Source organism: Salvia hispanica, chromosome 1 (assembly GCF_029641045.1).
Source record: "Salvia hispanica isolate PSC_SH4W2 chromosome 1, Shi_PSC_v1, whole genome shotgun sequence".
Classification (NCBI taxonomy): domain Eukaryota; kingdom Viridiplantae; phylum Streptophyta; class Magnoliopsida; order Lamiales; family Lamiaceae; genus Salvia; species Salvia hispanica.
This window is the reverse complement of record NC_142692.1, coordinates 16,732,178-16,756,080: the sequence shown is the minus strand read 5'-3', so window position 1 is coordinate 16,756,080 and position 23,903 is coordinate 16,732,178. Positions and strand designations below refer to the sequence as shown.

The following is a 23,903-nucleotide window of genomic DNA, read 5'->3' as shown; positions in this document are numbered from 1 at the left end:
TCGAGCGTAGCTACGTGAAGCTACGCAAGCATTGGGATTGGATCCAGAAGGAGATGAACAAGTGGAATGGAAAGTGGACTAATGTAGTCCGGATGTGGCCGAGTGGAAACAACGAGATGGACCTCGTGGCGAAGGCCAAGGAGGAATTTTACTCTAACGGGAAGAAGCACTTCAAGTACTTCGACGTTTGGAAGCTTGTCTAGAAGAGCCCGCAGTACACCAGTGGGGCAGAACCCGCGCAAGTGGGGCGCCGAAGAGAACCAAAGTTTCCGCCGCCGGACACTACTCTTCGAGCGAAGGAGATCCGCCAATCGACCTCAACGTGACAGACGACGACGTCTTCTTATCATCCCCTGGTATTCAAAGCCGTTCGATGGGCACAAAGGCGGCAAAGGGGAAAGCGAAGGGGAAGGCAACTGCTATGAGCTACCCCACTATGCTGCCGCCGCTGCCCAATCCTACTCTGAATAAGATATCCGACTCTATGTCGGATATAAGTATTACCTTGCTGATGGGCCAGCTGACGGAGTTGACATCGAGGGATACCTCGACAATGTCGAAGTTCGAGCTCGAGTTGCACCATGAGATGATCGCCTACCTTCGCACACAAATGAAGAAGAAGAAGAAGTTTTTTAATTTTTTTTAAAATTTTTATGACTTCTATTTTTATTTTCTAGGATTTGTAATTTTCTTTTTTTCGACTGAACAATGAATTTTCCAGATTTTAATTGTTCAACGTATTCTATTTTACGAGTAAAATAGGTTGGAGTTGTGAATAGCGCAATTTAATAATTGTGGCCTAGGACTTAAATATAGAGGAATGATGACATGGAGGGGACTTGGGGCCTGAATCCGGGTCAGGGTTGTGGATGGCTTAATGTATACAAGTAAGAGGGAAAACATGAACAAACAACTAACTGCAAATTTGCTCCATTTGGATTTTTTTTAATTGAATGACAAAATCCAAGTTTCGTTGATTTCACTTCACCTATAAAATAGAGTACTCGTAATAATAGGGATTATAGGATTTCCATTTGTTTGATCCGATAAAATAGAGTACTCGTAATAATAGGGATTATAGGATTTCCATTTGTTTGATCCGAGAAGCAGCTTGCTGACTTATGATCAAGACCGTGAATCTTGGAGTCTTCAAATAGATATTGGAAGAGAAAAAAAAATAGATATTGGGCAAGTTGAAGATTGGAGATACTGTTGCTCAGCTTGTGGGGAGTTTTTGAATATGGAAACAACTACACAATCAGAGGAAAATTGTCTAGAATCAATTATTGTCAAAGAAAATTATTTGTAATTGATTCAGTCCTAGATTAGGTGATATTTTCCTAGTTACATGTATAGCTCTCTGTATACAAAGACACACAGTAAACCTAAACAATACACAAGAAACATGTTTACGCTTTCAATCTCTTATCTTTCGATTACAATCTTCTAAGACTTATTTAACTATTTAATTTAATTTTTTAAGATAAAAACCAACCTTAAGTTAGAGTGAGGTTGAGAGACAAGGATTGACTAGTATTATACAACCTTCCCTCCACCCAAAACAGATAAAAATATATTCTTTCATATAAAGTCACGACAATTCACACAAAGCCAAGAAGAACGTATAAGGATTAAATACTATGAAAAGGAAACGAGTTGAAGAGAAACATGAAACCAAAATAAGGCCATGCTTATTCATATTTTCAGCTCATGCTTACTTCGCCTCTATGCTTAGAGACTCATTCAATCAAAGCCGGCACGCCAACTCCATTAATTAAAATACTATTTCAATTTTTACTCGATCAACCAATTTTATACTATATTGCAACAAGAATTTTTCAAACATCTTTCCCTATGTTTTCTTTCCTACGTAGTAATTATAACCATTCCATCTCTCTCTCTTTCTCTGACAAAACAAATGAAAATGTCCACTCCTTCATTCCCTAGTTCCACTCCGGCGCTGCTCTCGGCCTTAGCAATTTTCTCGCTTTTTTGCTACCTCCCCACCACCATAGCTCAGCCTTCATGCAACGACGGCGTTTTGATCACGTACAACCACGACACGGCCGAGCGAATCGCCCCGTTTCTTTTTCCGTTAAACCGGTTCGACCAGCCATACCGGTTCAACTCGACGCTGACGGTTCTCAACAATGGACTGAAGGAGCTGAAGAATTGGCGGGTATTCGTCGGGTTCGAGCACGGTGAGCTTCTCGTGTCCGCCACGAACGCTGTGCTCGCCAACGCCGCCTTTCTTCCGGCCAACGTCAGCGGTGGCGCTGTTCTCTCCGGCAGCTCTGTGACTGACCTGAAAACTGCGATCCAGACCGCTGGAGATATTGACCAGATGCAGGTGGTGGTAGAGTTGTTGGGGACGGAGTTCGGGGTGGCGCCTCCCGACGTTCCGTTGCCGGGAAATATTACTCTCGCTAATGACGGCTACTTGTGTCAGAATCTCACCATAACGGGTAATAATCGTGAATTAAGAAAATACTTTTGCAATTTAAAATTTAAAAGTAGCTAGTACTCCCATGTTCCCATTTTGTCTCCCGGTTTTCATTTAGGTCCGTCCCATATAAATTGTCGCACTATATTTTTACCATTTTTTATAGTGGACCTCTCATTCCACTAATTCATTCTCACTCTCATTCTCACTCTCGTTTTATTATAAAAAACTAATACTCCTATATAAAAATATGATCATTTCATAATTTTTTCAACTTGTTTTCTATTACTACAATCTTAAATCTCATGTCGTCGGATCAAAGTTGGACACATATTGAAGAAATAAGGAAGTAATATAGTACTAATTATTTAAATCAAAAGATTTTTAGTATTGATAATATTTTGCTTATATAATTCATTAAATCATAAAGCTTCTTAGTCCCATATAAGGACAAAACCTACTTTTAAAAAATAGATATATTATATAAATCTTTTATTGTTTTTATAATTATTTCTATCTTCGCCATATTAAAATGAATGGTTTTTGAATTTTGAAGAAAGCGTTTCTGGTTCGGATATTATGAATTGGTTGATTTAGTCTATGTAAGTTAGTAGTACTATATTTTTAAGGAAGTTTGGTGTATGGGTGAATTAAAATAGAATCGTTATTTAATTGAATAATTCTTTGTCTTCTTTTAAACCAATATATAGAGACACTACATGACCAAGCCAATGTCACTATTTAAGTGGCGAAATTTTTAAGGAATTTGATATAATTGTGGATGTAGGTAACAATACGATGACCACTTGCTGCACACCAGACGCGAACACAAAGACAAACATTACATCGGAGCAAGGATTCTCACCCCTCGAGACAGGCGACGTCACAATAATGTATGATGTATTATCAACAAACGATCCTAACTATTGGGCTCAAGTCACAATCTCCAATCACAATCCATTTGGCCGTCTCGACAATTGGAACCTTAGTTGGGAATGGATGCAAGGCGAATTCATCAACTCAATGCGTGGAGCTCTCCCACAAATCATCGACGCCGGCGACTGCATCTTCGGCCGCCAAGCCCAATACTACAAACAATTCGACTTCTCCAAGGTTCTGAGCTGCGCAACGAGGCCAACCATCATCGATCTCCCTCTCTCTAAAGCTAACGATTCCGAGTTAGGGTTGATCCCTTTCTGCTGCCGAAACGGGAGCATTTTGTCGTCCGAGATAGATCCCGAGAGGTCCAAGTCTTTGTTCCGCCTCGAAGTGTACAAAATGCCCCCGGACATCAACAAGACCGAGCTTGCGCCTCCTCTGAACTGGCGAATCAATAGCACGGTCGGGCCGGATTACCAATGCGGCCAGCCCGTCCGTGTCGCGCCGTCTTTGTTTCCGGACGCGTCAGGCCTGTCGTCGCAGACGGCAGCCCTGGCCACGTGGCAGGTGGTTTGCAATGCCACAGTGACGACAACGAAAAAGTCAACATGCTGCGTGACTTTTTCGTCCTTTTTCAACGACTCTATTGTCCCCTGCAACACTTGTGCATGTGGCTGTTCCGCGTCTGCGGGTGACACGTGTAGTGCCACGGAGCCAGCAGTCCTCCTTCCAGCTGAGGCCCAACTAGTTCCATTCCACAACAGGACAAAATTCATTAAAGAGTTTGCGGACATAAAAAACCGCAAACTCCCTAATCCACTACCTTGTCCCGACAATTGTGGGGTCAGCATTAACTGGCATCTTGTCTCGGATTTCAAGAAAGGGTGGACTTCAAGAGTCACCCTTTTCAACTGGGGCGAAACAGATATAGTTGACTGGTTCGCCTCTGTTGAGCTAGGCCGGGCCATGCCAGGCTATGAGAAAGTCTACTCCATGGACGGGAGAGTATTGTCGTTTCCCAACAACGACACACTCTTCCTTCAGGGGTTGCCGGGTTTGAACTATCTCATCGCGGAAAGGAACGGGTCGAACCCGAGGAAGGATCCGCCGGTTCCTGGATCGCAACAAACGGTGATATCGTTCACGAAGAAGCAGACGCCGTCAATTCAAGTCGCCCGCGGAGATGGATTTCCAACGAAAGTTTACTTCAATGGAGAAGAATGCTCTCTTCCGACAATGCTGCCTAGTAATGCTCCAAGAGAGATTGCTGCTTCTCTTGTGTTAAGCAGCTTTCTCTCACTAATTCTGGTTTTCATTTTTGTTTGGAAGTAGATTCGGTACATCATGATCAGTGTTAAGAAATTAAATTATTTGTTATGAATATTAATTGTTATTTGAGATTTATATATTGACCATGTAGTGCAGGCTGGATTAGATACATATTTTTTTAGTTCATGGAAAAACTGCCAACCCTATTTTTGTTGGGCATGATTATATATATAAGTGTGTTCTTGTTTGTTAATTATTTTGGCCGATTAGTATTGTTTATTATAATTAAGTGTATGTCCCTAAATTTTCACATAAATATTACATTTTGGGCACGTAGCACAATATTACGGAGCTTGTCTTAAGCGCTAAAGTAGCCCCGGTGCATTCAGCTCTATTTATTAGAACCGAAGAAAATCTCCATTTACTCCTTTACTGTGAGCATGAAATTTTATGTTAATCAGGTATAATTTTTTTTTCTTGATCTACTTTTATATATATAGCTATAATGGTCATTGGGTATATATGAATGTTGTAGTTGGGCCAAATCTGTCGTCTATTCTCTCATCTCTTAATAAGAGTCCTATTTAATTTCGACACGTGTTTTAAGAAACGTAAAGAAGGTATATTGATAAGTTAATAGAATATGAGTCTCATTTATATTAAAATGTGTGTATATTAAGTTAGTGGAATATAGAACTACTTAATTTATGATAAAAGTGAAATAGAACTCTTAATGGAGAGACGAAAATGGCAAAATGATACTCTTAATAGGAGACGGATGGAGTACTAATTAAATTTAGCCTCAATTTAATACAATCTCAACAAAATATTACTCTCATCGTCCCACAATAGGAGTCACATTTGGTGTAAGCACAGATTTTAAGAAATATATAAAGAAAAATGGGTTGAATAAATTAGTGGACTATGTGTCCCACTTATATACTCCCTCCTTCCCAAAAAATATGCATTTTGGGTTCGACGCGATTTTTATTTAAAATTGGTAAAGTAAGATAGAGATAAAGAGAAAAAGTAATTAAAGTATTGTTAGTGGGTATGGGTCCCACCTTATTAGAGAGAAAAGAGTTACCAAAAAGTAATTAAAGTATTGTTAGTGGGATATGGGCCCCACCTTATTAGAGAGAAAAGAGTTACCAAAAAGTAATTAAAGTATTGTTAGTGGGATATGGGTCCCACCATATTAGAGAGAAAAATGTTACCAAAATTGGAAAATGCATATTCTTGTGGGACGAACTAAAAAGGAAAGAGCGCATATTCTTGTGGGAGTATATTAATTTTATAATGTGAGTGGAATAAGTTGGTGGAATGAGAGTTTACTTGTCATTTATGGTAAAAGTGAAATGTAACTCTTATTATGTGACGGATCAAAATAGAAAAATGTGACTCTTATTATGGGACAGATTGAAATGTCAAAATATGACTCTTATTATACGACGGATATAGTATTATTAGCCACTGCAGTAACATAATATTGATTGGCTATCTAATACTTTTTCCGTTCCACAAAGTTTGTCTCATTTTACCATTTTTGTGCGTCTCATAAAATTTGTTCTAATTGGAATCTTTTCAAAAATAGATTCACTACACACTTCTATTTAATACAAAGTCAAACAATTTTTTAAAATCCGCATCGAGTCAAACTAGGACAAACTTTATGAAACGGAGGGAGTACTCGTTTATAAATAATCCGGGCTCATTCCTCTTCAACATTACTAGCTCCACATTAGAAAAGAGTTGGAAGAATTCTACCAAACAAAAGGTCGCAGCTGATTATTGAATGAGGCGGGAGTTTGAAGACCAATCCGCGTCCTAATTTCCACGTCATTTCTCCTTTTTACCCCTTTTTTTTTTTAATCTTTTCCTTTCCCTGAATTTTCTTGCAGCTAGAAAGTGATAAAGCCAATAAACCATCCCCAAACCCTACTATACAGGCGTATAATTCCTCCCCTTGTTTGCAATTTTCCGATTTTGTCGCGTACATATAAATCGTGTATAATTCTTGTAGAGTTTCCTAATTTTTCAGCTCCGACAAAAATAATTCGATTCATTTTAATTCGATATGGCCGATCGATTATACCGTGATTTGGAGATTGCGCTCTCCTCTTTTTCCACCCCGTGCAACGGTGAGCTTTGCGAATCGAGGTTCAGTATCTTCGCGATGATTATCGGGTCTGATTGATTTTGTTTTTTGTAATTTTTTTAGATGATTACAATGAAGAGGACGAGGAGAGCGAGGAAGAGTATGAGGGGGAAGAGGTCAACGGTGTCGAAATTGAGGGGAAATCGGAGGAATTAGCTTGCCCTTTTTGCTCGGAGGATTTTGATGTTTTAGGTTTGTGCTGCCACATTGATGCCGACCACCGTATGGAGGTTAAACCAGGGGTAATTTGACGTTCTTCACCTTTTTCGGTTTTGCTACGTAGGGGTATTTTAGTTGTGATGATAAAAACTAGTAGTAGTAGAAGCAGCAGCAGTGAGTTTTTTGGAGCTAAATTGCTGCATTGTTGTGTTTAATGTGTATTTAGAAAATTTTCAAATGCTTAAAGGGGTGATTTGGTTCATTGTTAGTTGCAGAAACAGCTTAGTTGGCTTAGTGGTGTGTGTTTTTTTGAGTTGGATATATATTTTGAGGATTAATCATAAGGCTGGTTTCTAATTTGAGTGGTGAGGAGGACAGTCGGAAGGTGTTTGAATTCGATGAATTGATAGCAGATAGTTTGAGATGGAAGAGAGCTAATAGACACAGTGGCTTTTTCTAGCTGCCAATGGTGGAAGTACGTGATATTTCTTTGTTTCGGAGAACAGGGGGCTTCTTACAAATAGTTGATAGATGTAAAAAACACTTTTTTTTTGTTGAAAGTGTGTTTCTTGCTTGCTGAATATTAGTTGGAAGTTTGGGTCATGCAAAGTTTGCTGTCTTTACCTTTTAGTGCTAAGAGGAATCTCTATTGTATCTTAGATATTGTTTCTTTTGTTTCCAGATTTGCCCTGTTTGTGCTGTGAAGGTCCGGGTAAACATGGCTTCACATGTGATTACTCATCACGAGAGTATATTGAAGATATCCTTTGATTTTTTTTTAAAGAATGAGTTACATTCTTTTTTCTTTTTTATCACGCTTGAATGTCTTTTGTTGTGTTATTTATGAAGATTTACTCATTATGAAAAAAGATTTACCTTTAACTTACTTATACGCTCTCTGCAATAAGAAGCATCGTAGCACTCGCTCCCGTTCATCAATATATCTTCTGAGGAAGGAATTGCAGGAGAAACATTTACGCGCTGTTAAGGAGTCTCCCACTGTTGGTTCGTCCTCTAATGCAGCAGCTGATTCCATGCTTTTGTCGTTTGTCAATAGTCCTCAACCAGCTTACAGGCCCCAAATAACTGAAGCTGCTACTCCATCTGAAGCAAGCTTGTCAGGAAAAAGTTCTTATGATGACTCTGCTGAGAGGTAAGCCAATACACTCTCTCTCAAATTTATATTTTTTGGTGAACTCAATGCATATGAGCAATGTGCTCTTTTCCCGTGAAAGAGGATAACATGAGAACAACTAAATGGGACATAAGCTGATACCATAAAATGTGAATATGATCTTAGATATCCATAAATCCCCAGTTTAGTGTTTACTGATAAAACAATGGAATGTGGAACATGGAGCTTATGATGCTTGATTAGTAATTGATACTCCTTCCGTCCCATAAAAATATGGACTTTTTCCATTTTGAGCAGTCCCATAAAAATAGCCCCTTCTATTTTTGGTAACTTCTTACTCTCTAATAAGGTGGGGCCCGTTTTTGGCAATTACTTGTTCTTTCTATCTCTCTCTTACTATACCAATTGTGCATTAAAACCCGTGCCGTCCCAAATGTCCATATTTTTATTGGACGGAGGGAGTATGTTTTATAATGTTTAAGATGCTGTCAAATTCATCTGTTTGCGATAGTATCTTGCCATTGTATGAGATTGGGACTGCGATTGAATCGAAAAGGATTTGTAGTTTGAAAAGTAGGTGTGCGATTGGTGGTGTTGAATATATTCTACATATAGTTAGGTATGGATTTTAAAATGTAATCCTATCAATAAGCTCTCTGTTAATGCGAAGTAGTAAAACTTCTAGGGGAAGTAGGAGCAGTTGGCATTATAGGTCATAGGTAGTATTTTGCACCATTCCATCTACCTGCTTCAGTGAGAATGTAAACAATTTTGTTCATTGACCTTTATCCCTCTAATTCTATGACAATAAAATGAATATATATAGAAGAGTAAGATACTGGTGAAATGGCCTCCAGAAACCTACTAAGTTCTATCTCCGTTGCTGACAGTTTCTTATCTTGGTCTTGCTTGAGAACTAGTGTTGATGAGTATCCTTGTCGTGTTGGGACATGCAACCTATTTTTTTGTTTAAAAGCATGCCAGTAGGTGCAACTACTTGCATGTAGTTGATTCGTGATCATCTTTTTTGTTCTCTATTGCTTTTAATCACAGATTTATGTGTATTTCGTCATAGTAGTGAAGTTATTTTCATATGATGGTTGGGCAGGGCAAAGTTTTGTCGGTCTGTAGTGGTGGGATTGGGCATATCTTATTTAAATCTAAACTATTGAACAAAGTGTTGCTATAACAGTCCTCTTCACTTAATTTTCATTAGTCCGTTCACCTTCATTGTTTCCATAAACAAAGAGGATATTGCAATCAGCATTAGCATATTATATACCCATCTCGTATTCTGCAAGAACTCTGATTTTAGAACTCGTAACATATTTTCTTATGTGCTTGTCATTGCAGATTTCCACCGTCTCTGTCAACAGACAGGAACATCGAGATGGCCAGAAGGTCTGAGTTCGTACAGGGCTTGCTGTTATCCACCATACTTGATGACTTGTAAAACAGCCGGGTATGCCCAAAGCTTCACTTTTTTGATGCCTAATTATTGACAAAAGGAGGCGATTGTTGAACTCGTGCACTGACCCGGCTCATAATTTAAACCCTATCTTTCCTGTGCAATTGATCATGATCGGAGACAACAGTTTCAGTGATCAGTTACATGCCGCTCCTTATTTGATTCGCTCGGGTGGAATTGTCCTTAGCTGTTAGTGTATAGTGTTAAATATAGGCAGCTAATGTATTGTGACAAGACCATGGTCAATTCTATGTTACCTGCTTCATCATTATACATTTTCACAAGTTAATTTCGAATTTGTGATCGACATGTGTTATTGATAAAGCATTGTCTTGTATTCTTGTTCACTCGAGTGTTTGATCTTATAATCAAAGAAGCATTTGGCAATCTTTTGATTTTTTGCGTTTGGGAATCTAAAGTTTCCTTTCTCTGTCTGTTTTGTTTTTTTTTTTTTTTTGTTTTTTTTTTAAAAAAAAAACAGCAAATTTCATCAAATACCACCAAATCAAATCCGCAAACGGTATCTTAAACATCCATTCCACTTCCCTTCCTTTCTCTGTTGTTTTGGACTCTGATTGATCAAACTTTATTTGTTAGAACTTGGAAACTGATTTGTTTTATACTCCTATAATCCTATTCTTTGAAACTAAAAAGAGTTACTGTTTGATATGTCAATAATCAAGAGTCGCTAATCGCAAAACTGGAGTCACATTTGGGTTCTGAAATTAGAGTCTGAATTTTGATTCATTGTGATGATATGAAACTATAAATGCTTGATTTCATTTTATTCCAAGGATTGCCAATGTTGATGTTAATCTATCAAATTGAAAAACAAAATTCAAAGGAAAAGCAAAGCTAGAAAGTCTTTAAAACTAGATCCAAAAAGGGAAGCAACTAGGCTACTTTCATTGTACCAGATTATCATGGCTCTCCAAGAATTCCTCTCCAACAGATTCATTTATGAGAAATCAATGAGCATTTTGCACTTGGATGTTGGAGCAAGAGGATAAAGAGAAGACTAGAGCCATCAAGATTCTACCCTCGTGTTTTGTCATAGATAATTTTTACGCTTTCTTGTTTTTTTTTGGATTGTGTTACCTCTTCATGTTTATTTGATTCCTATTTTTGATATACAAGACTTATAGTTACTTTGTTCAATTCTGTTCTATAATGCTTCAAGTTGAGTGATACATCTTGTTGATTTATTAGCACGTGGGAGAATCGAGAAATGATTCCTATGTTAGTTTCAGATTGACGACACTATACTTGATATCCCAAAAAAGGTAATTCTAAGAGTGCGAGCTTTACAAAAGTCTAATTGTGCTTAAAGATTTATTAGCTAAGATTCACATTCTTAATGCAGTAATCCACATTGTTAGGTCAGCTGCGGTAATTAGGTGACTCACCCTAGTAACCCTCAAGTGGTTGTTTGAATATCATAATTGTGTTTAAATAAACTGAAGTAATCAAATCTTATTTTTGAAATTCTCTTGTCTCATCTGTTTTCTCCCAAGTCAAATCTCTGCTTTTAACTGCTATGCTATTCAATTGCTTTTAATTAGTTTACTAGTGTTTTCAAACCAAAATTCCGTTTGTCCGAATAGTATATGAAATTCAGTATATGGTAGCCAGTATGTGAAACTATTCCCTGAGTTCAATATCCGGGACTATTTTTGGTAACTTCTTTCCCTCTAGTGAAGCGAGTCTCATTCTCTACTAATACAATGTAATAATTTTTTCTTCTTATTTGTATCATACTTTACCAATTATGCAATATACTCAACTATCCTAAATGTCTCTATTTTATGAGGCAGAGAAAGTATATTTTTAATTATAGTTCAAATTTATCTTATTACAACTATTTCTTCAAAATTCAACTATAAAGATGAATTTTTTAAAAAATAATTTCATATATAAATTTAATATAAATATAAGTAAAAGTATTTTAAAATAAGGTGAAAGATATTTATAATATAGAATAAGTAGTTGCGAGTCATATGTGGATATGATCAAAGAGAAGTGATCTAGGTCTAACTAATTGTAAGCATATAATTAGACAACAAATCTCAGCCATACATATTGGTACACCAAATTAATCCTATGACTTAAACAAATTTTCATATTTTTATGAAAAAACACTTGTTCAAGGGCATTTGGTAATTCGATATCTCAGATGTATCAACATGAATTGTCTTCTGCGCAATTTGTACAATCTCAAACAAATTCAACTTACGATTTCTTCCAAAAATATGAAATTCAAAATTGTTCTTCATCATGAATCGTCCAGATTTGTTCTTCATCGTAAATTGCATGATTCCTAGATGATTAATCTCACTTTATTTCAGATTTCTGATCGTCTTCATCGTGAATCGTCCAACGCGATTGATCACCCACGATTTGTTCCTCCAGCGCGATATTTTCTGATTCATTAATCACAATTCATTCCTCCATTGCAATTGATCAGCCATGATTCATTTCTCCAGCGTGATTGATCAGTGACATCCGAATTTCCTGATCACATGGATTCAATTTCGATACGATCGTCGGAGGATTATTTTGATTTCTGAGCTGAGAGGTGAATTCTGTATTCACCTTGTACCCGTGTGTGTAATATTACATAGACACAATTGGAAGATGATGTTCCCATCTGTTGAGGTCCTTGGATATCTGAGATGAGTTCCACGTTAGGTTCGTCCATCTTCTCTTTGCTATGATGGTGTAGCTCTGGCTTGTCGTCGTCTTCATCATCGTCGATAGTTATGATTAATTTTGGTGTCAAGGTGAAAGAGTGGCCTAGAGTCTTCATTGTACGGCTTCCAAAAGGTTTGCTGGGGTAACGAGGCGAAGTGAGGACTGCTCCTAATGAAGAAAATGTAGGAGAAAATGGATAGTATACTTATTTTGGGTACACTATAGGTGTGAATTATTTAACTGCTTTATTCAAATGAACTACATATTTTATGTGATGAAGCAATGCAACTGATCTGTTTTCCTATTAACTATAATCTAGTTGTTGTGAAGTATTGAATTCATATAATGAATTATAAGTCATGATAATGAAGTAATATAAATGATCTGTTTATACAGTAGGTTTTATTACTAAAATGAAGTAATAAATGAAGTAACATCTTTAACTGTTGTGTTGTTTGCACATTAAAATAAACTACATATTCTTTTTGATGAAGTAGTAAATTGATATAATGAAGTTAGTTGTGTCTTTAAGTGAAAATCACATTAAATGAAGTAACATAGTATTCTAAGTGAACTATCTATAATTATATATGATATGTTGTAAATTTATTCTGTATTCTTATGTATAGATGAAAATTCCTCTAAAAAGAAGATGAATGCGAGTATTTCTTTGGAAACTCTCTCAAATTACTTAGGCAAGTACTTCATTCATACACTTTATCACTTCATTCATGTTCCTTGTTACTTCATTCATACACTTTATTACTTCGTTCATGTTTCATGTTACTTCATTCATACACTTTATTACTTCATTCATGTTAATGCACATATGAATGAACATACAAACTGTGCTATATGCAGAGGACAAGAAATTGAAGGCTCTAGTGCAGAATATTACCCTCACAGAGAAACTAATGGGTTTAATTCATAAACTCTCATTATATTAACTGTTGTGTTCTTTCAACATCAAAATGAACTACATATTCTTTTTAATGAAGTAGTAAATTGATAAGATGAAGTAATAAATTATGATAATGAAGTAATATAAATTTTCTGTTTATACAGTAGGGTTTATTACTAAAATGAAGTACTCCCTCCGTCCCAAGAATGTTGAGTCGTATTCTTTTTTAGTCCGTCCTAACAAAGTTGAGTCATTTCCTTTTTTTAACAAAAGACAAAACATCTAATCACTCTTACTTTATTCCATCATTTACTTTATCTAATCACTCTTACTTTATTCCATCATTTACTTTACTCTCTCTTATCGTTCCTACTTTTTTCATTTCTCCTATTTATTTAATATAATTTCTTAATCTCCGTATCCAAAAGTTTTGTATCAACTTTCTTGGGACGGAGGGAGTACTAAAATACTAAAATGAAGTAATTGACTACTGTAATGAAGTAATAAACCTACTAGAATGAAATAATAAACTATTAATATAATTTGACAAAAAAAGACCCTCAGTGAAGTAATGTGGCTATTTGATGAAGGATGGAAATTTTCACTCAATTTTCTCATTTCATCAATAAAAAACTAGATCTAAGGGCCCTAATTTGGTCACTAGTTCTGCACCAAGGGGTGGATTTGTATATAATGGGAGTTTTGATCAATGTCGAACCAATTTTAAAGACCAAACTAGAAACCAAATCAGATTTTATTCAAATGGGTCGTTACTTCATTCCAATATATCAATCATCGAATAAATATATTTTTACTTCATTCTAGTAGGTATTACTTCATTCAAGTAGGTTTATTACTTCATTCAAATGGGTCGTTACTTCATTCAAATTAGGGGTGGTTATTCGGTCGGTTAACCGACCCCAAAATTTCATAAAAAAACTAACCGGAACCGACCCGATCTCAAGTTCGGTTACTTAATTAACCGACTCGGTTAGAATCGGTCGGTTATCGGTTATAACCGAACTAACCGAATTAAAATTAAAATTGTTTATGGTTTTAACTTTATCAACTTTATTACTCCCTCCGTCCCCGAATAAGAGTTACTCCCTCCGTCCCAAGGTATTAGACCAACTTTCCTTTTTGGGATGTCCCAACATATTAGACTCGTTTCCTTTTTTAGCAAAAAGCATTTATCTTATTTTATTCTCCACCTACTTTTTTCTCTCTTATCTCTCCTACTTTTTCCCTCTCTCATACTTTACTCTCTCCACTTTAACTATTTAAATATCAATTCCTTAAATCATGTGCCCAAAAGAAGTGAGTCTAATACTCCGGGACGGAGGGAGTACTTATTTCTATTTTGGTCCGTCCTCAATTAAGAGTAGCACTACATTTTTACCATAAATGGTAAGTAGGTCCCACATTCCAATAACTCACTTCACTCACATTTTATTATAAAACCAATATAAAAAAGTGGGTCCCACATTCTACTAACTTTTTCAACCAACTTTTCTTTACATTTCTTAAAACTCGTGCCCGGTCAAAGTGCTACTCCTAATGGGGGACGGAGGGAGTACTATTAATATTATTATCATTATTATTATTATTATTATTATTATTATTATTATTATTATTTCTATTTACAAATAATAAATAAATTGTTTAGACACTTTAAAAGAGTTAAACTTTAAATGATCTAAATTTTTTAAAAACTTTTATCCAATAATAAGTAAAGGATTATCCTATTTTTAAATAGTAGTAATGCTTAAGCACTTTATTGGCTTTGAGAGATCTTATTTTTAAAATAGTTATAAACTTTATAAACTTTGAGATAGTATAAGTATAACTAATAGTGATACAAATTAAAATAGACTTTTTTGACATTGCAGTATGAGACTTTCACAAAATTTGGAAGTAAATTACAAATTTTTCTATTGTGACGAAGTTTAAAAGTAAATTACAATTTCTTCTATTATTAACTAAAAATATAATTGAAATTAAAATTGTTTATGGTTTTAACTTTTAACATTTCATCTACTTTTTTATTATTATTATTATTATTATTATTATTATTATTATTATTATTATTATTATTATTATTATACTCCTATTTACAAGTAATACATAAATTGTTTATGCATTTTAAAACACTTAAACTTTACATGATATTTAATTTAAAAACTTTTCTCCAATAAGAAGTGAAGGGATATTCTATTTTTAAAATAGTAATGCTTAAGAGCATTATTGACTTTGAGATATAAATTTTTAAATATAATACTATAATTGATTATGACACAAATTAAAATGGACTTTTTTGACATTGCAATACGAGACTTTGACAACATTTAGATACAAATTACAATTTCTTCCATTGTGACAAAGTTTGAAAGTAAATTACTGACTCAACTTATTTTAACACAATTATACCCGCAAGTGTAGGGGGCTAATGTAGCAAATAGTAAGCAAAGAGTATCGTATCCACAGAGACAATCAGTGTCAACCTAATTACCACGAACCAACCTCGACTACTATCTAGATGAATCGGAAAGTTTGGGTTTTCTAAATCTACTTAAAAGCAAGATAAATACAATTAAAAACAACTAGAGAACTGAAAGCAAATAAGAAAACAAATGTAGATCAAGGATGAGAAGGGTAGAATCCTACGGGATCGATAACAACTATCCTACGCTCAACTAACTTCTTAACTATGCCAACAAAGGGTCTAAAGGGTTATTAAGCTATCATTAAGGTAAAACTATATCTTTTCTCAAAGCATATAATTTGTAGATTGCTACCTAGAACCGAAGTGTCCTTCCTAGAACTAAGATAACAACTCCTAAAAGCTCCTAAGATACTTAGCTTCATTCAAAGGCTCAAATCTGTCGATTATATTGGCAAAGACGTCAATTTCTTCTCTTTCAAATTAAACTACTCACTTCTCAATTCTTTTAGTAAAATCCACATGCATTTATAAGGTGATCAGTCAAATAAATGTATAAGCACAGAAGAAATCAAAATAACCACATGAGCCAAGGCATAGAAAAAGGAAACCAATTAAACATAAGAATCATTATATCTCCCCCGTAGAACTCTACGAAGTATTTAGCTACTCATGTTCAACACAAAAGTCAAAGAAATATTCAAAGAAATATTCAAAAACATTGTTTGAACAAGAATAAAACTAAAAGTAGAAACTCCTAGAATTGGATTGGGCGAATTGGAGGCCTCGTCTTCAATCTTGCGATGAATACTGGTCCTCTGCTCGTTCTTCTCTTCTTTCTAGGTGAAAAAGTGGTATTTTTGGGGTTGGAGGCGTGTAAATTTTGTTTGGAGGCGTTTCCTAGGCATATATATACCTAGGGTTGACTTTGGGCCCAAAATAAACTGTCGAACGAAGCTGGCGGGTCACCAGGTTGGGTGTGCGTTGAAGCTGGCGAGTCGCCAGCTGCTTACGGTATTTTTTTGCTGGCGGGTCGCCAGGTTCGTTTGCATGCGAACTTGGCGGGTCGCCAGCTATGTCACTGCTCTGCGCAGTCTTGGTAAAATGACCATAACTTCTTCTACCGAACTCCGATTGAGACGTTTAAGATATCCACGCGAAGCTCTTTCGAAGACGAAGAGAATGGTATGCATTATATACGAATCAGACTTCAAAATCTCTAGATAAGCTGCCTCAAACATTGAGCAACTGCACATCCACATATTTTGTACATTTTTCTACACATTCTTCACAAAATGGTCAAAATACCAACATAATAGAGGAGTAGCTATAACCATGTCTCAAAGTACACAATATATGATCAAAACCAAGTAAAACAACCCTCTAAAGTCATGTAAAATCCAAGTGAATCAATTACAATTTTTTCTAGTAATAAATAAATATATAATTGAAATAAAAATTAATTTAATTTCAGTTATCGGTAACCGATAACCGATAACCGACTTGGAGCAAAATGTAGAACCGGTACCGACCCGAACACCGTAAATTTCGGTTATCGGTTAACCGATAACCGACCGGTTCCGGTTTGGTTCTCGGTTAACTGAATAACCGAAAATCGTTTACCCATCCCTAATTCAAATAGGTTTTTAGTTCATTCCAGTAGGTTTTCAGATTAATTCAACACATGTTTTATTCGAATTCACTGAATAAGGTTTTTACTTTATTTAGTGTAAAAATTCAATTTATTCAAATAGATTAATTACTTCATTCAAAAATATTATTACTTCATTGGACTATGTTTTTACTTCATAATAATAGGACTTCAAATGCTTCTAACATTGTACTTCATTTCTGCAGTGTCCACGGAAGAGCCTTCAGCTTCAGAAAATCATAACTACCCCCAATTATTGAACAAATGGATTGAGTAATCAAACAAAATGCATCAGCTTTTCCGCACAAATCTCACTTGCTCATCGCATTTTTTAACCAAGTATTGTTTTCAATTCAGTATTCAAGAGTTAATTGCACTCAGCAACAATGGCAAGGCGCATCTGTCCAAGGTGGTGACTTGGCAGCAGAAACAAACACGGTGAGCAGAGGCAGCACGAAGGAGATGAAGATGATGTAGCTTCAAGCGGACATAGGCAGCGGTGGAGTTAGAAAACTCCGAGCGCAAACCGACAGTGGTCGCGGCGACAAATCTGCAACAATGGCACACCGACAGCGGCTATGGTGAGGTGACGACGCTGAAGGGGTGCGACAGCCGTGAGAGTCTGGTAGCAGCACATGCCGCCTCACGCCGGCAACGATGTCTGTACCGCGGAGATGAAGATGCTGAATCGGCAGATTTAGATACTGAATCGGAGATGGTTATCGTCGATTTCAGTTTAATCGATAGGAGATGATGAATGAAGATGAAGAATCATTGCTTTTTCAGAGAGGTTTTGAGAGAAGAAGAGGTGGGGAGGCGGAATGTGAATGAGTTGATTTTTTGTAATATGTGAACTCTAATTTTTTACCCTAATTATGAAATGACGTAAATACCCATGTGTTGAAGTAAATTGTGTATGCAATGAACTGTAAAAAATAACCTTTGATTATTTTATCTAGCCCTTGATTTTCTTGATCTTGTGGCGATGATTTGTTCTCTAGTTATGTACTTAATGGGTACTTGCCCTATATCACTATTCTATGATCAAATATAGAATAAGTAGTTGTGAGTCATGTGTTGATATGATCTTGGATTTAGGCGGGTCAGAGGCCTAGCCTAAGTTTCAAATGGCCCTGATCCTTGGCTTGAGTTTAAAAACGTTTCAACTGGGGCCTGCTTCAATCACCGATTCGTCTTTTCACATTCTAAAGTCAGTCGACTAAATCTTACCCTTTTTTTGGGTACATTCTAAACCCATTTTTCTTATCACAATGTTAATAATATTATAATTCCACTTCAAATATGCCTTTGGTTATTACTCCAAATTTCCGTTGCATCGTTGGTCCCGGATTGCGAATTTGCATTTGCGCTCCTAATAATCAAGTAAATTCTGTTCGACCCTTCATATTCCTCTCTCTCTCTATACTGCGTTTTTCTTTTTTTGCTTTTGCCGATCACCGTATAATCTTTTGTTGAGATTAAGTCGCCGCATTCGCGCTCAAAATTGAAATTAATAATCGGAGCTATATTACATTCCTGAACCCTTGGATTGCTGAGATACATTTGAATTCTCCGTTGATTCGGTTGAATCGAACGATTTGATCTGTACGGATTGGATTGGCCATGCGACGATGATCGGCCTCTTGAGAGAGGACTCCTCCACCACCATCGCCGCCGCCACCTATCGAGGTGTTATTTTTTTTCGAATCAGCCGATTGTTGTAGATATCACGATGACCGTTGATACGCACGTGCCTAGCTCGAGGGGGCTGATGTGCAATGCTGGCGCCGGTGCCGCAGCTGGTAAATCCGTTGATACTTCTTGTTATGAGTACAGCTTTTAAAAATTGATTCAACTCCTTCTTTCGTGCTCAATTTCGTAAATGATTCAAATGTTAAGCGAAATTTGGATATTCATAGCTATCTAAAATTTAAGAACATGAACTGTTTTTGGATTTCAGAGTTTTATAGCGTTAATTGTTGATACACTTAATGAGATATATTTCGTTCTGTAAACAAAAATCCAAATGTGTGTACTCTTATGTTCTTGACAGGAGTGATTGCAGCTACTTTTGTGTGTCCACTTGATGTTATTAAGACAAGGCTGCAGGTCCATGGGCTGCCGCAGCTCACTAATACTAATATCAAAGGTCAGATTACCCTCTTCCCAGAACTGGTAATCGTTTTGTGAATTTAGTACACAACGGAACATGGTTTAAACTTTTTTCACTATTGTCATAGTTGAAAGATCTTATATCTGAGTTGTGAAGTTTAAGCTAGTGTTTTTGTTTTCTGTGTAACATTTACAGATATTTATATCTTTAAAATCTAGGTAGTGTCATATTTGGCAGCTTAGAACAGATATTTCGAAAGGACGGGTTGCGTGGCATGTACCGTGGGCTTTCGCCTACTGTGCTTGCGTTGCTTCCAAATTGGGCAGTAAGTCATTATGCTTTCTTTACTTTTTGTTGTGGTTCTTACCATGATGCTGCATTAGAAAGTTTAGTGAGAAGTAACTGACAGTACCATTTTGCAGGTGTATTTTACAATTTATGATCAATTAAAGAGTTCGCTTGGTGCTGATGGTTAGTTAATTACTTGCTTTTCTCTGTTGGCTTTTGAACAAAGAATAAGGAACCTTCTCGGTGTTTCAGTTTAGATGAATGTTCAAATGGACCTTTTTGTTAGTTCCATATATTACTTTCATGCATTATATTCCCGGAAATTGTAGATGTAAATCATCATCAGCTCTCAATTGGTGCGAACATGATTGCTGCTTCTGGTGCTGGGGCTGCGACTACGATCGTCACTAATCCTCTATGGGTTGTCAAGACAAGGTTTCAAGTATGTTTATATTATAACTATAGTCACATTTTCTATTCTCTTTGAAAATATTGTTTTATCTGAATCTGATGTAATCGTAATGCGGGTAAAATGCAGCCCATCTAGGTGATTAAATTCTGTAGATGCTTTACTCAAAGAAGTGAAGCTACTCTGATTTCATCTTAATCTTTTTTCTAATCTGCCCAACTCTGGAAAATCTGGGAGAATGCAGATCTGTCTAAAATGGAGTATGAAGACGAATTGAAATTGTTGATGCTTGGCTCTAAGAAGCAGAGCAACTCAATTTTAATTTTTCGTTTTTTCAAGTTTAGGATCTTTCCAAATATACAGGCATTAAGCTGTTAGATGCTAGACTCAAAGAAGTGAATCAACTTGGTTTTATATGGTTCTTTTTGGCCCATTTTACGTCTTAGTTACTGCAATGTAAATATATGTATAGTGAATAACAAAGACCAAAAATAATCCTTTGGATCAAATTTGGATGGACAAGATTATATCTTGTGTATGTCGTTATATTCAGCAATTTAGAGCATTATAAATTAGTCACTGATGTACTTAGTATCAGCGGTTATATTCGCAGAAACCAAAAAATAAACTATTAATAGGGCTCAAGAACGGCTCATTTTTGGCCAAGAGAAGGCCAAAAAAATGAGATTTGCCAATTGTCCGACACTCTCAACTTTTGTGAGCTTTTGGCAGCATTTTACCTAAATTATGGACTGCCAAACTTTTGGTATTGAACTAAAAAACTAATTCTCTTTTAGATGTAAAGAGTGTATAGTAACAAGTGGTTAAATAGCCATCTCATAATCAGTAGTATAAATTTAAGAGTGATGTTTTGCTTTATCTTCTCTGCAGACTCAAGGAATTAGACCAGGGGTGGTTCCTTATAGAGGGACATTTTCGGCCTTAAGAAGAATCGCACTCGAGGAGGGTATTCGTGGACTATATAGGTTGTTTTCTCTCTCAGAATCATGGAGATAGTGTATTTTGGATAAGTCTGTCAATATATATACATTTATTTTTGGTTGAAGGTTTGATTTCTAATATTTTCTCTGATGTTCTTTTTTGGTGCTCAGTGGTCTTGTGCCAGCTTTGGCTGGTATCAGTCATGTTGCTATTCAGTTTCCTACATATGAGAAGATAAAAAGTTACTTTGCCGATCAACGTATGTTGTGACTAATTTCCACCTTAAGTGGCATCAATCCTATTCTTGTTTCTTCTTACAGAGATTTATTTTCCACTCTGAAATAAAATAATACGAACTTCTTGCAATTGTGATAGATAACACCACCACAGATAAACTCGGCGCTAGCGATGTTGCTCTTGCTTCCTCAGTTTCAAAAGTATTTGCTTCCACCTTGACATATCCCCATGAGGTACGGTGCAAAAGCCAGATAATTCTTTTTCTGTGTAATCTGTTGATGCAAAATAAATACTTACCTTCTTTTAGTAGTGGAGTATTCAATGTGATCTACATACAGTCTTGTACTTTTAGATATGCAGCCGGGATGAATACGCATTGCCAAAATCATAATAATTCCTTTCTATGTTTGTGGAATCCATTCTAAACAACGTCACGATTGCACTTCTGGCCACGTAATGCAGGTTGTGCGTTCAAGGCTTCAAGAACAAGGACACCACTCAGAGAAACGGTATTCTGGTGTGGTGGATTGTGTCAAGAAAGTATATCAAAGCGAAGGTGTCCCTGGCTTTTATCGTGGCTGTGCCACTAACCTGCTGAGGACTACCCCAGCTGCCGTAATCACATTCACCAGTTTTGAAATGATTCATCGGTTTCTTGTCACTGTGTTCCCTCCCAGCCCACACCATCAAGCGATGTGAGGTTGAAGCTTGACTGAGCCGGTTTCAAGAAGCAGTTATACGGTCCAAAAGGCAAATCTGCCATATACATGAGTTTGTCTTGCCTTATAATAAACTCCCTTCTCTCCTAATCATGCCGAATTCTAGTTTTTAGGTAAGAGAGTGATTGATGATGATGATAAATTCTTATGATACAGGGACACCTTATTAATTTTTTCCATTTTAATTCTAGGGAATTGTAACATCTTTAGATATGGTGAGACAAACATTTTTTCTCCTATATAGTAGTATGTCTTAAAAGTATCATACCAAATTCATTTTATTTCATTCTTGGACGCTTGTAAATATAATGTTTTTTCTACGTTGTTATTTGAATAAATACATTCTCACTCATAGTATATGTTGTCTGTTAGAAAATCTTATCATTTACATAAAACTTAAACTCATTTAAGTGTAAATGTTACATTAAATGGTGATTTTACTTCAACTAGTTACATTAAACTAAAATTTAAAAGAATATTCTTTATACACTCACTTTTTATACTAACAAAATTTGAGAAAAAATGGTTTGAATTAATTTGAGTGTAAAACTAAAAGTGTAAAAAACTAAAAATGAGATGTTTTGCACTGCTATTAGAACTATTTGCATACTCTGTTTCAGGTTTTAATATTTGGTGATGATCTTAGTTAAAATGAATAGTCCATCCATCTTACGAAATTAGTTGAGAGGTAATTTATTGTCTCCTATAAGGTGGTCCTTATTCATTCACTAACAATACTTTAATATTTTTTCTATCTTTTTATATCTTACCAATTTCATAGTAAAACTCGTGTCTTTCCTAAAATCTATATTTTTATAAGTCGAAGAGATTATTTCTTAGTGTGAGAATTTGAGGAGTTCTTGTACTGAGCCTATATAATGGTGACTTATACACTTAGCAAATATCTTGAATTGCTTATATTGGTTTAAGAGCATTCCCAACAAAACCTCCCTTATTTCTCCCTAACTCCTACCACATCAGCACCATAATTTATCCCCAATTTTTAGCCAACTTTTAGTCAACTGCTCCAATGGTTTCTCCCTAACTCAACATTTCATTTTTACATCATCACTAATTTAATTGTTTTATTTTTGTATATAATAAAGCTAGCTAATTTAATTTATAAGACAAAACAAATAATAGTAATAAAGTTCGTTGTATTAAACACGGGTAAAAGGGATGAGGATGAGGAGAGAATGAAGAGAGAAAAGGGATGAGGATGGGGAGAGAATGAAGAGAAGGTGTGTATTTATAGGGGGGAAATTTAAAAAAAAAAAAACAAAAAATATATTTATCGCCGAATTATCGTCCACAGTGGTCGGCGATAATTCGGCAATAATCCGGCGATAAAACGGGAGGAAAAATCGCCGAATTATCGCCGACCTCTCCCATTGGTTGGCGATAACTTGGCGATAGACGGTGAAAAAACGCCGACTTTTAGCCGGCACCATTGGGAGTGCTCTTAGTGCATGGTGAACCCTTGCGTGCAACAAATACTTGTCTTAGTATATTTGGTTCGTCTATAAAATAATGTTCACATTTACTTCCTCCGTCCCATTCAAGATGTCCACATTTTAATAATTCAATATTTTAATATAGAAAGAAGAGAGAGAGATTTATTTCTAAATATAAAAAGTGGACATCTTGAATGAAACGGAGGGAGTACTTTTTTCATTTTCGGTAAGTGAACTTCACTTTCTACTAACTTATTACACTCACATCTATACAATATATAAAAGGAGAGTTTTGGAAATTTACAGGATTGCCATTTAATTTAAAAATTATATTAAATTAAAAATGTATAAAGCTAAAAACATGTGATTAAAAGTGGAGTCTCCTGATTGGGCGGTGATTCCCAATCGCCCCATGCGCGATTGAGAAAACTGTCATTATGAATATTATAATAAAATAAAATGAAATAAAGACTTCATAGTCATAAACCATAAATTTGTTGGAATGTATGTCCGGTCAATGAACTTTGATCAATTATAATTTCAACGA

At 35.8% G+C, this 23,903-nt stretch overlaps 3 protein-coding genes across 5 annotated transcripts; all 3 read left to right on the top strand.

The window, feature by feature from the left end:
* The first annotated feature begins 1,902 nt into the window (after positions 1 to 1,902).
* Positions 1,903 to 4,760, top strand: LOC125224067 (COBRA-like protein 7). Of its 2 annotated transcripts, none has more exons than XM_089062393.1 (2): positions 1,903 to 2,465; positions 3,264 to 4,760. In XM_089062393.1, exons 1-2 carry the CDS (start codon positions 1,919 to 1,921, stop codon positions 4,652 to 4,654), a joined length of 1,938 nt encoding a protein of 645 aa, XP_088918519.1. In that variant the 5' UTR covers positions 1,903 to 1,918; the 3' UTR covers positions 4,655 to 4,760. The 2 variants fall into 2 exon arrangements, with proteins under 2 accessions (XP_088918519.1, XP_047983370.1); XM_048127413.2 differs by having other exon boundaries at positions 3,231 to 4,760.
* A 1,690-nt stretch (positions 4,761 to 6,450) lies between these two features.
* On the top strand, positions 6,451 to 9,858 carry LOC125224069 (protein DEHYDRATION-INDUCED 19 homolog 7-like). Its single transcript, XM_048127414.2, has 5 exons — positions 6,451 to 6,732; positions 6,813 to 6,991; positions 7,591 to 7,668; positions 7,802 to 8,061; positions 9,397 to 9,858. The coding sequence occupies exons 1-5, from the start codon at positions 6,669 to 6,671 to the stop codon at positions 9,494 to 9,496; spliced, it is 681 nt and encodes a 226-aa protein (XP_047983371.1). The 5' UTR covers positions 6,451 to 6,668; the 3' UTR covers positions 9,497 to 9,858.
* An 8,579-nt stretch (positions 9,859 to 18,437) lies between these two features.
* LOC125219803 (nicotinamide adenine dinucleotide transporter 1, chloroplastic-like) lies at positions 18,438 to 22,183 on the top strand. 2 transcript variants are annotated; one of them, XM_048121881.2, is made up of 10 exons: positions 18,448 to 18,577; positions 18,672 to 18,996; positions 19,248 to 19,343; positions 19,526 to 19,632; positions 19,730 to 19,778; positions 19,925 to 20,037; positions 20,896 to 20,990; positions 21,117 to 21,205; positions 21,322 to 21,416; positions 21,646 to 22,183. In XM_048121881.2, the coding sequence occupies exons 2-10, from the start codon at positions 18,927 to 18,929 to the stop codon at positions 21,880 to 21,882; spliced, it is 951 nt and encodes a 316-aa protein (XP_047977838.1). In that variant the 5' UTR covers positions 18,448 to 18,577; positions 18,672 to 18,926; the 3' UTR covers positions 21,883 to 22,183. The 2 variants fall into 2 exon arrangements, with proteins under 2 accessions (XP_047977837.1, XP_047977838.1); XM_048121880.2 differs by having other exon boundaries at positions 18,438 to 18,996.
* Positions 22,184 to 23,903: the final 1,720 nt, after the last annotated feature.